At 37.9% G+C, this 12,819-nt stretch overlaps 1 protein-coding gene and 1 long non-coding RNA gene across 5 annotated transcripts in view; one reads left to right on the top strand and one right to left on the bottom strand.

Moving 5' to 3' along the window:
* The window catches only part of LOC116505482, a 52,676-nt gene that overhangs the window by 26,856 nt on the left and 13,001 nt on the right, over positions 1-12,819 (bottom strand). The gene's annotated exons all lie outside the window — the stretch shown is intronic.
* KIF27 (kinesin family member 27) overlaps positions 1-12,819 on the top strand; it is a 36,467-nt gene that overhangs the window by 16,055 nt on the left and 7,593 nt on the right. The window contains exons 8-15 of the mRNA XM_032212726.1: positions 1,992-2,147; positions 2,559-2,764; positions 3,566-3,763; positions 4,326-4,433; positions 6,142-6,318; positions 7,216-7,431; positions 8,436-8,642; positions 9,134-9,332. Coding sequence (XP_032068617.1) covers positions 1,992-2,147; positions 2,559-2,764; positions 3,566-3,763; positions 4,326-4,433; positions 6,142-6,318; positions 7,216-7,431; positions 8,436-8,642; positions 9,134-9,332 — 1,467 coding nt within the window. The remainder of the gene's footprint in view (positions 1-1,991; positions 2,148-2,558; positions 2,765-3,565; positions 3,764-4,325; positions 4,434-6,141; positions 6,319-7,215; positions 7,432-8,435; positions 8,643-9,133; positions 9,333-12,819) is intronic.

Below are 12,819 nucleotides of genomic sequence, written 5' to 3'. Positions count from 1 at the left end.
GTAAATTGATCTACCAATTATTGGTCTACAACTATTATTGTGTCTTATGTAGTCCAAAGAATAAAATGGGAATGGGAATCTGGAAGTAAGGATTTGTATTCAAAGCAATGCATAATTAATTAATGAGGATGACATTTGTACTATAATATTAACATTAAATTTCATAAAATATACATATTTGCTCTTTAATACTTTAAATATTTATTTATTGAAATGCCTTTCAATTAAAATATTTTAAGCAAACAGGCTCTTAAAAAAACCCAGCAGTGCATTCAAATATGTAATGAATATAATATGTCAGTAAAACTTAAACCATAATTTAAAATATATTTTATTACACAGAGATTTAAACATGTAGCATTTTAAGTTGTAATCAATAAATATGGAAAATCATTATGAATGCCAGCAAATGAGAATTAACATATTATAGGTGATATTTTGATATTATACATAACTCCCTATTACTGCATGCTATTTTTGAATAATATATTAAAGTTTATCTGCATTGGCCAATGTACACACAATTAGTTTTCAAACTATACCTGGAAGCTTAACTACCATAGTTTTAGGAGTATAAGAGCACCCTTTTCCCTCAAAAAAGAGGCTGAAAATCTGGGTGCGTCATATACACCGAATATAGCATTTTTGCCTCCCAAAGCCCCGCCCTTCACCAAAATGGCCGGACATAACCTTATGGAGGCTTTTAGAGAACTCCTGGGGGCTGGGGAGGGCAGAAATGAGTGAACAATGGGCAGTGCAATTTTTTTGACAAAAAATGTCCCTATTTTTTGCTCATTTTTGCCCCCTCACCCCCCAGGAGCACTCTGCAAGCCCCCCCCCCAGGCTACTCCTGCCTTTAAAAAAAAACGGGTCCGTTTTTGCGAAAAACAGGCCGTTTTGGGGAGATTTGCAGAGTGTAAAAACTCCCCCCCCCTTTGGAAAGCTCTTTAATTGATTGATGAGAATTACATTGATCAAGTGCTGTGCCAGCAGAAACATCTACCTATCTACTGTATTTCTCTCTCTTTCTCTCTCTATCCCTCTACCTACCTACCTATCTACCTACCTACCTGCAGACTGTCTCTCTCTCCCTACCTATCTACTATATTTCTCTCTCTCCCTCTCTTTCTCTCTCTCTTTCTCTCTCTCCCCCTTTATCTACCTACCTAACTACTCACTCTCACTCTCTCTCTCTCTCTCCCTACCTACTGTATTTCTCTCCTTCTCTATCCCTCTATCTACCTACTTAATTTTTTTAAAAAATTGCCTCTTCAAAACCTTGGTACGTCTTATACTCTGGTGCGTCTTATATTCCGAAAAATAAGGTAACTCACTATGCTATATATGAAATCCACATTCATATATTTGATACATATATAGGTAGTCCTCGACTTATGAGGACAATTGAGTCTAAAATTTCTGTTAAGTGAGTCAGCTGTTAAGTGAATTTTGCCCCATTTTAGGACCTTTCTTATCACAATTGTTAAGTGAATCACTGCAGTAGTTAAATTGGTAACACAGTTGTTAAGTGAATCTGCCTTTGTCATTGACTTGGCTTATGAGAAGGTTAGAAAAGGATATGATATCTCGGACATTGCAATTGTTATAAATAGGAGTCAGTTGCCAACCATCTGAATTTTGATCATGTGACCATGGCAATGTTGACATAGTCATAAGTATGAAAAATTGTTATAAGTCACTTTTTTCAGTACTGTTGTAACTTCAAGTCACTAAACAAACTGTTATAAGTTGAAGGCTTCCTGTAGTTGTGTTCATATATAATCACTTGTGTTCATAAACTTTCTGTACTTAACTGTGTACTAAAAATAGATTTCAACCTTTTAAAAAAAATCTTGTACAGAAATGCAATTCATTTTATAATATACTTAGCCTAGTTTTGTTCTGTTAGACCCAAAACTGCTTACATTTAATATTTTAGGCCTCTCAGAGAATATGTTTTATGTTATTAAAACAGTATACTTTCTTTAAAGGTGTGGATATTGAACTTATCAAGGAAAGTCAAATAAGAAATGTGCAAAAGTTAAAGAATTCAGAGCTAAAACTTATTGCTGCTAAGCAAAAAATGAATGAACTTACCCTTAATATCCGAATGAAAGAAGAACTCATTAAAGAATTGGTGAAAACGGGTAAATTTATTTTGTAACTTACACTTTGAATATAAATATATAAAAGAAAAGAACCAGGTTTTATATGAGATAATTATTGCTGCACAGTGAAAAAACAATTTTTTAAAAGGCAGTGTAAAGTCAATGTACAGCATTTATCATTGGAACAATCCTCAGTTTGTGATTTTTTTCTAAAAAGTTACATTAAATTATGTTGAACCATTTATTTTAATTTTGTTGCCTAATCTACCACCTGGTTATTTTGAGAAAAAATATGTTTATGAGGAGCCATCTTTAATATCACTTGGACCAGTTTTTAAATTTTGTTGGTAATAAATATGTTAAATGGTTTTTAAAAATGATAACAATAGCTGCTACAATGCCAAAAGTCACAAATGAGATCTCCATTATTTAAAATTAATATTTTTTAAGGTAATGATGCTCGATCGGTAAGTCAGCAATATTCTCTGAAAATAACACAACTGGAACATGAAGCAGAGCAGGCTAAAATTGATTTAGCAGAAACACAAAAGCAACTCCAAGAACTGGGGAACAAGGAACTAAGGGACATTGCTGAAAAAGCCAGATTACAGAAAGAATTCAGAAAAAAAATGGATGCAGCAAAACTGAAAGTTCAGGTATTTGCAGTTGAGAAATTCATTAAAAACCTGTGCATAATCTGTAAAAAAATACAAGATAATATCTCACCTAGTCTCTCAACTAGAAAATATATACTTTATATCATCATAATTCATGAATCTTGCTAGGTTGGTGCGTGCGATATAGTAGAATAGATTTAATAGCCGTGGCAACAAAGGGACTTGGAACATAAACTGGAGATCAGAAATCTACTCAATGGGGGGGGGGGTGTTACTACAATGCTTTCTTATCTGACTATCTATATATCTCTCTTCCAAATATAGTATGGATCTTTTCTCCAGAAATGTAGTTTTTTGCTCATTTACTCTATGCAATTCTTGTCCATATAATTCTGTATATTTTATATAACCTGGATATTAAGAAATAAGCTATAAAATTACTTAATTATTGAGCATTTCCAATAATAGATTTGTTTTCTGAAAGTAATGTTCTCCACCTGTAAAAATCCTTGACAATGTAATTAATGATGTACTCAATATTGTGCCAAGTACCAAGACATTAATATGATTTTCATTTTATTTATAGTTTGTGTCTTTCATAGATAGATAGATAGATAGATAGATAGATAGATAGCAAAACTATAAATAAAAGGAAAATCACTTTAATATATATAGTTCACTTGTATGTTGAAAATGTCCAAAGCTAGTCATATATGCAATGAACCATAATTAAACAAGCAGCAAGTTAGTAAAACAGTCCAATTAGAAAGCTAACCAAACAATAAAATAGTATATTATATAACAGTAACTGATGAAATAAAATGTACTATGTGACTTCAGGTCATACAGAAAAAACAACAGGAAACTAAGAATCTAGCATCATTATCTACCCAGAATAAGAAACGTATATCAGAACTAGAACAGAATATTAATCACATGAAAAATCAACAAGCCCAATTACAGAAAAAATTGCGGGAAGAGAATGAAAAAAAGAAAATATTGGAAACAGGAATTCAGCATGGTCAATTGAAAATCAAGGTAAAAGTTTTTATTTCAGATGTAAATTATAACTATGTTTAATGACAATAGTTTCATTTCATTTGATTGTAATGCACAACTTATAAAACACTTCTTCAGTGAATATAATATGCAGTTAATGTACAATTTTATGTGTAAACATTTCCACAAATCTATACATTAACTGCATGTCATTATTCATTGAATAAAGGTTTCAGAAATTGTATATTACAGTCGAGCCCCCAAAAGGTTCCTAATTCAAATCATATTTGAATTCTAAATTTACTTGAGACATCATGTATTTTACTTCAATTCCAGGCTTTCTACAGTATTGTAGAAAGTCTATATCAACGGTTGAGACTTGTAAAGATTACTGCTGTGTGTGTGTGTGTGTGTGTGTGTGTGCGTGTGTGCGCGCGCGCACACACACACGCACATGTGAACCTTTGAGTCAGTCTTAACTCCTGGTGACTAGGTGGGCAAATTCCTTCAGTCTTCTTTGTGCCTCTAAAATTTGTTTCAAAATGAGAACTGAAAAAGTCAATATTCTAGTAATATGTGTTTTAAAAAAAATTACTTACAGGAACTTCAACAAAAAACAGAACAGCAGGAGAAGATTCTAAAGCTAAAGGATGAAGAGATTGCTGCATTTAAGAAAAGAAACTCAACTGGGGCTCCCCAACAACTGCAGGCAATTGAAATTTTGTAATGCTAGTCTGCTAAAACGCTTTTGATAGCCTTGCTCTACTCTATCCATAACATACGGCCACTAAATGGCTTGAATCCTGCAACTCTTTATTTAGTATTTAATTTCTGTGGCTTATTCCTGGTTTTTCTCCTCTAAGAAGTATTTTAGACAGCTAAAATAATTTTTAAAAGATAAAAGATAAAAGGTTAACATTAGTAATGTAATAGAATGAGTTAACAATGAAAAGCTTGGCAAAATGTAGCAGCATTATAGCTTTTCTAAACTCTAAAGAAATTGTGGTTTTTTTAAATTGAAAGTGATACTCTGGAAAAAAATGCTTTACTGATAAATCAAAGAAAATTATGAATTGGGGTAGGGAGGCAAACAAGATCTGATTTTTACCAGTCATGTGGTCGTGTGAATCATTTATCATACAATCAACCTTTCCACATTTATAGGATTACAGATAATCTTGTTTTCCATGTTAGCCCTTGGCCTATATGATTTTCTAGAACTCTGTTATCTTATGGGGAAATTTTTATTTTTAACTAAGAACATAGAGTATTTCAAAAGTTTATTATGATTAGTGATAGTTTAATGCTGGCGCTAGAACCTCAGCTGGAGGACAAGTTATGTAACTTCCCATTCCCTCTCTTCAGCACTCACCAATGCAACATTGGCTTTTGTTCCTTTTCTGCTCTCCCTCCCCTCCCAATGTTAAAAGATAGGCAGCATATACATTTTATGAATAAATGAATAATCTCATATCCCCCACATTTTTGCCTGCTTGGTGAAATATCCTTGTTGGGATTATACAATAGGTATATACATTTGCTGAGGTAATTGTCAACCATCCCTCAATAACCCTAACCCATCTGACAGCAAAACAAGCGCAAGTCAGTTGAAATAAGCAAACATATTTGATATACAGAACTCAGAGGTGGGCAAAACTACAGAGAACCAAAGTACATTCTATTCTTCCAGTGCATCCTGATTCAGAACTCTTTGTTTTGTATTTGAGGTACAAGCATGATCCAGATAATTCAGCTGCCTCACAGTTCCAAAGAGAAAAAGGGAAGGAAGGGAAGGAAGAGACCTTGCAGGTTGCAGAATGCTCTTCCACACAGAAATTTGTTTTTATTTTTCTTAAACAAAGAGTGATAAAGCATGGAAAATAAAAAAAACAGCATCAAGGACAACCCCCACTTCCCCAGTAAAATCTACATCTATAGAAGTCATTATTTTAAAAGGCAGTTTGGAAGTATACATTGATATACTTGTAATCTTTTAAAATGTACTTTAAAAAATCTATGTTCATATTTCTATTTATAAAAACACTGTGATGGGATCCTTAATGTGCATACTAATTTGAAAATCATAAGTATTGATTTATCTTGTATCTGTCAGATTTGATGTTATAACTTAAAAGTTTGTGTTTTTTAGTACATGGACAAATTAGTGTTTTATGATGTATGCCATTTGACCTGACTAAATTAAATAGTCCTCTACTATTAATTTTGGAGTATGTCCCATTGAGTTGAACGTGCCTTACTTCTGGATTGATGTGCATAAAATTACACTATAAATGCCAATTGGAACTTTTAGCCCATTGGGGGGGAAAAAAACATTATTTAAGCTGGTTTTAGTATTACAGCATTAAAATTAGTATAATTGAGGAGCTAAATTTGTGCATCATTTCTGCTCAATATAGAAATTAGAAGAGAAAAAGAAGTGCTTAGATGAAGAAATAGAAAAGATTTTGCATCAGCATCAAGAGTTAGCTGCTCTGGAGGAAGATTTAAAAAGAAGAGAAGCAATTATTTTAAAGAAGGAAACACTAATGCAGGAGAAAAGCCATTTGGAAATTAAAAAACTGAGATCCAGCCAGGTACTTTTTAATACTGCTGCATGCTAGGAATTGAAATTAGAAATTAGCACTCTGCACTTGCACTCAGCTTTCTGTCTTCAGTATAAAAATGTTTTAGCAATTTCAAATTAACTAATTTTTAATGAGAAATATGGGGTACATCTACTGCTGAATGCTTTGTAATGATTTTTTTTGGCTCTTTCTCCCATAATAAACAATACATTAACTATGTCAAACCAACATAGAAAATGTATTTTGTTACACTATAGTCTGTTATCAAAATAGGTGATACGGTTTTGCTAGAAGCAGTACTTGTGACATTCTTAGATTGACTTTGCATTTGCATGCCTACTCTTTTTCTGTTAATCAAAATAGCAAGTTAACTTCTTTCTGTGCTATGGTGCAAGTGGAGTTGTTATTAAATTGTTGTGGAATTGTTTTTGCAAGATGAATACTGACATTTTAGGGTAGTTAGAGTTCCATTAACAGAAACTCTTAACTTGTTCCATCTCCTTAGTTCTACACTTTCCCTCATGTCTGTAATGTTAAACTGCTAAGACATATGCTTCCCTTTCACTTACCTTTTAAATTGAGCAGAAGCTCAGGCGTAACATGGTAGATGCTCTTACCAGATGGCCATTAAATTGAAATCACAAAAGAAGCTAAAGAAATTGTGGTGAAATCATTAGTCATCAAATCTGGCTAAACACTATCTGTATTTAGTCCACATTATAGTCATTGTACATACTAATAGTTCAGCCATGAGGAATGAAGATACCCTAAGATCTAAAGAGTATTCAGTGGAATATATTATATGAAGATTTATGCCAGGTTAAATAGAATAGTCTTTAAAGTGCCACATCTCTCTTCAAAATTATTGTTCTTAAAGGGATGATATCTTCATTTGTGATTTCATAGGCTCTCAATGAAGATAGTTTGAAATTATCTACCCGTCTAAGTATGTTAGATCAAGAACTTTGTGACAAAAATAAGCAGCTTCAAAGAACTGCCACAGATGAACAAGGAAAGATTTTTGAAGAGGTTCAGGCTTTGCAAAAAGAAAGGGATCAGCTGTTGAAAAGAAGAAACAGCGTGGATGAGAAATTAAAGAATGGCAGAGTGTTATCAGCAGAAGTAAGTTATTATCTATTTGATAACAATTAGCTGCTGTTAATAGAAAAATCAAAATGCAATCAAATTAATAGGCAAACTGTTAATATGTACAGCTGGTAATTTTTTTTTTTTTTAAAGAATCATGATATTTTGTTAAAACCTTTCAGAAGAAATTGAACAGTGAAAAGTATCTCCAAGAAAGATGCCCTCCTCTCCCATTTTCCGTTTTTGTGTATTTTCTTCTCTCCTAAAAAAGCAGCAGCCCCTATATGTTAAGACAGGGGTGTCAAACTCAAGGCCCATGGGCCAAATCTGGCCCGTGATCAGATCCGGCCCATGGGGCTGTCCTGGTCTACCCAATGCAAAGAGGAAAGTTCAAACATGCGTGGCTTCAGCCCGGTCTACCCAATGTGAAGAGGAAACATGCCAACAGTTTGAGGAATGGTGTCAAGCTGGCCACGCCCACCCAGTTGGCCACACCCACCCAGTTGGTCACGCTTCCCCTCCCCGAGGTCAACCACAGCCCTGAAGAGGCCCTCAATGAATTTGAGTTTGACATCCTTGTGTTAAAAGATGTAGTTTTGTTAAACTAAGGAATGTGGTTTCATTAAACAAAAAAATAAGGGAAAGTTGTTAAAAATTGTGTGTTTATAGAATCAATTTGCATACATAATTCTATTATAGACAGAAAAGATTTTTTTCAAGCACAATAGATGAGAAATTTGAGAATTGGCTACTTTTCTGTAGATGCTTATATACTGTTTCTGCTTTCGCTAAGAAGCATATGATAGGCTTCTGAAGAACCCATGAGTTCTTCAAAATAGTTTGAAAATCACTGTACTAACTGAATGCCATAATTAGACTTTTAACATTTCCTGCAACACATAATATATATATATAGCACATATAAATATAACTATAATAATGTATTACGGTATGTTCATAATCACAGGAATTGTGAGATTAATTAATAGCCTTCAGATTTATTGTAATACATTTGACATTTCTGTTTTCTTTCTTCCTAGGAAGAACATGTTTTATTCCAGCTTGAGGAAGGTATTGAAACTTTGGAAGCGGCCATTGCTTATAAGAATGAAAGCATACAAAACCATCAAAACTCAATCAGAGTGTCATCACAGATCCTTACCCAAAATGAAGCCAGTGTGATGGGAAAGTTGGTATCATTGTCTGCTACTGAACTGCGCGCAATTCTTTTAAAGTACTTTAACAAGGTTTGTCAGAATAGTATTCAGCAATGGAAATTCTGCCTGTTCTTTTTATTGGTACAAAATGGCCACTGATGTAGCGGTACTTCTGATAATACATGAACAGAAGTTGTGTAAAAATAAAATTTGAATGAAAATATACCATACAAAAACTGATTATTTGTTTTTGGATTCTTACACTAGACAGAGAGATGATTTTTCCCGATATTTATGTTCTATTATTCTCTTAATTTAAATTATAACACATATTTTAAAAGTAGCCATTCTATCTGAGTGCATGTATCACAAATTATCTAAAAATATTGTTTCTGGTAATTATGTGTTATAACTCTGACAGCAGTGAAACATATATTTCATAGCACATTCAAATTAGATGATTTTATTAACAATTCCTGTTCAAGCTTACAAATTTATTTATTTTTAATTATCCTAAACAAGAAATGCATTAAATTTATATTCAAACAGACTTGTACAAAGAAAATACTACTTATTTTTAGGTTGTTCGACTCCGTGAGAGTGAACGTAAATTGCAATTGCAGTCTGAAGAATTGAAAATGAGGGCAATGGAACAAGAAAATATAATAAGAGAACTTGAATTGGCACTTGAACATCTCATGCTACAATGTGACAGGCGCCTCACCCTTCAACAAAAAGAACATGAACAAAAGATTCAATTGATACTACTTCACTGTAAAGGTATTGGATCTTGTATAATCTTGAAAATTAATGTAAAATATACAATCTTTAAATATTGTTACAGCCACAGCTTACCCACAAATTACAATTCATAGTACTACAGACAAAGTTATGAGACACTTATTATATTAGCTCTTGCTTTAAAATGTCAGTTGTAATAAACTCAGGTAAACATGCTTTGATTATTCATATTCTTTTAACATTCCATACATAACTAGACACGTGAAGTCAAGAATGACTTTCTTTTTCTATGAAAAGAAATTCATTCATTGGATGTTAGAACTGATGAAAAGGGGAGATAATTTTTCAAAGCTCCACTTTCCCCAGTCTTATATCAAAGTTATCCAGTAGCAGGGTCAGAATTAAGACCACAGAGGGAAAGGGAAAATTTTTGAAGACTTCCTTTACCAGGGGAACAGGATCTTGGTATCTACAATTTATAGAGGAACATACCAGTAGTCATTGACTAATAATCACAGTTGGGACCGGAGTTTTGATTGCTAGGCAATGCAGTCATCATGTGATTGACCCAATTTTTATAACCATTTTACTTCAGTTATTAAGTGAATCATATGATTAAGTGCATGCAACTGTGCTGCGACTGTGAAACGAGGGTTACAGCTGCTCTGGGCCATCACTGTTGCAGCTGCCTCCGTTTTGAAGTACTATTTAAATCACCTGACTGAGCTGTTATTTCATATTGCTACGCTGAACTACTGCGCCTGCGGGAAGAGCTAGGGACGGCTTTGGCTGCCCCCTGGCCGACATTTCTTTGTCTCTGCTAAGTGTCTGCTAAGACCGCAGAGAGGTCTTGAGAGGATTGAGCGCCCCACCTACAGGAGACCTCGGGAGATTGCCAGAATCGGTTCATCTGACTGCTGCTCGGATGCTGGGGCCTGGAGGAGTTGGCTAAGGAGATTCGACCTACCGAGACCACCATTGGTTGCTACAGGGGCGGCTACTGGAGGCCTGTCTTGGGGGGGGCGACCCCTTCAATTGCCCGACCCTTCAACCGCTGGTGTGCTGCTGCAGGGCCAGGCTAGGGACAGGGTTAGGGTTAGGGCTAGGTTTAGTTAGGGTTAGGGTTAGTTAGGGTCAGTGCAACGGTTAGATGTAGGGCTAGGGTTAGATTTGACTAGGGTTAGGTTTAGCGTTAGGGTCAGGGTTAGGGTTAAGCTTAGGGTTTAGATTAGGGCCGATTAGGGTTAGGGTTAGCCTTAGGGGGAGGGGGGGGTTGCTAGCCTGATGACCTGCCGGTTTGCTGCCACCATCTGAGAGCGTGGCAGCTCAGCTAAGAGTGGGGTTTCCCCCCACCTCCGCTACTAATTCTAGTTCTTAGCATTGTGGGAGCAGTCCTCTGGCGTCCCCTGTTCCTGTAGGAGGCTGTGCTTTGATCCCAGCTAGTTGTGGCCCATGGCTGGCTCTGTGATATCTGCTGCCTACGGCCTGCTAGCCTTCCAACTATTCTTCCCCCTATCATCGGGGAGTGAACTGGGACTTATGACTCTGTCGCCGGCCTTTGTGGGTTTCCTGTTTATGCCCTCCCCGGTCATCTTTCATCTCTACTCCGTCAGAGAGAGTGGGCAATGGACAAAGAGGACGTGGCTGAGGAGTTTACTCCCCCCTCCAGTTGTGGTCATTATACTGTTTTGCAGACTTTTGGACCCTACCCCTTGTGGGAGAAGATCGGGATATCAACTCCTTCTTACACACTTGGACAATTCTGAGCTAATTTTTGCTTTGGTATTACCGCGCGGCTTTTAAATTTTTTGTATGGTGAGTGTTTGATATGAGTGTGGTTGACTGAATGTACCCACTTTTTAACTATATTGTTGTTATTCTGCTTTTAATTTGTTTGTGGGGATTGTGTGATAGTATGGTTCTGTATGTCTGAGTAGGCTGGGACCATTGCAGGGCACCTCCTGCACTGAGTGCTTTGCAGAAGTGTCAGGGGGGCCTATGCCTAATCCCAGCCTTAGAATGTCTGGTTCGAAGGGCCTGCCGGGGAACACGGTGGCCAGGGGGGAGGGACCATGGACACGGGAGTGGACCGGAACATTAAGGTCATAACAGGGAGGGGCAGATATGGCGGGGACTTTAGGGCGAGCCATTACCGGGGAAGGAGGGTTCGCTACGTCACAGAGATCCCTCCTTCCAGCCCTATTGGTCCCACTCCAAGGCCAGATGGCAGGAGTAGTCAGGACCCTGGTCTCAGGCTGTTGTCGCTAAATGCCAGGTCTGTGGTTCACAAGGCTCCCCTCGTCCGGGACCTACTTTTAGACGAGAGGGCAGGCCTAGCATGTATTACTGAAACCTGGCTGGGCCCGGAGGGAGGAGTCCCCCTCACTGAACTGTGTCCAGAGGGTTTTCAGGTGCTTCATCAGCCGCAACCCCAGAGAAGGGGTGGGGGAGTGGCCATTGTTATCTGGGAGTCTTTAGTTCCTCGTAGGATCCCTGCTCCGGAGCTGGTCGGGTGTGAGTCCTTTCTGGTGAAGTTGGACCTTGAGGGTCAAGTGGGCTTGTTGTTAACGTACCTGCCTCCCAACAACGTGACAACAGCTCTCCCCTCGCTCCTTGAGTCAGTAGCCGAGCTGGCAGTTGAGTTTCCCAGGCTTATGGTGCTGGGGGACTTCAATTTGCCTTCGCTCGGCGAGCACTCTGATGGAGCGCAGGAATTCATGGCTTCCATGACAGCCATGGGCTTGACCCAAGTAATTCGGGGCCCGACTCACTCAGCGGGTCACACGCTCGACCTCGTATTCCTCTCGGAGCAGTGGAGTTGTGATCTTGGTTTGAGGGGTAGTGAGATCTTGCCCCGTCATGGTCGGACCACTTCCTACTGAGGCTTGACTTTCGAAGGCCAATCCCCCACTGTAGGAAGGAGGAACCGATTAGGTGGTTCCACCCCAGGCGCCTTATGGACCCTCAGGGCTTTCAAATGGCACTTGGCGTTGTACCTGATGCTCTCGTCCACAGTCCGGTGGAGGCCTTTGTCGCTGCTTGGAACTCAGCAGCGTCGGAGGCTCTCAACCGGATTGCGCCTTTACGGCTTATCCGAGGCAGTGGATCCAGGAGGGCTCCTTGGTTCACTGAGGATCTCCGGGAGATGAAACGCCAAAAGAGACGCCTAGAGCGCCGCTGGAGGTCCAGTAAGTCCGAGTCAGACCAAGCACTGTTAAAGACCTGCATCAGAGCTGACCTTCTGGCAATTCGGACTTCTAAAAACACATATATTGCCGCTCTGATTGCATCCGCTGAGTCCCGCCCAGCCGCCTTGTTCAGGATAACCCGCTACCTCCTGAAAGGGAGGGATACGGGCAACCCTTTACGAGGTAGAGCTGAGGAATTTGTCCAATTTCTCGCGAATAAAGTTGCTCGGCTTCGGGCAGACCTGGACTCCAATTGTGCAGAGCCAGCCGAGGTACTGGGGGAGGGTCTTGAGCGGCATCTATGGATTGATTTTCAACTTGTTACTCCTGAGGAAGTG

Source organism: Thamnophis elegans, chromosome 3, assembly GCF_009769535.1.
Source record: "Thamnophis elegans isolate rThaEle1 chromosome 3, rThaEle1.pri, whole genome shotgun sequence".
NCBI classification, from domain to species: Eukaryota; Metazoa; Chordata; class Lepidosauria; order Squamata; family Colubridae; genus Thamnophis; species Thamnophis elegans.
The sequence above is the reverse complement of the archived record's forward strand: the minus strand, read 5'-3'. Positions and strand labels throughout refer to the sequence as shown.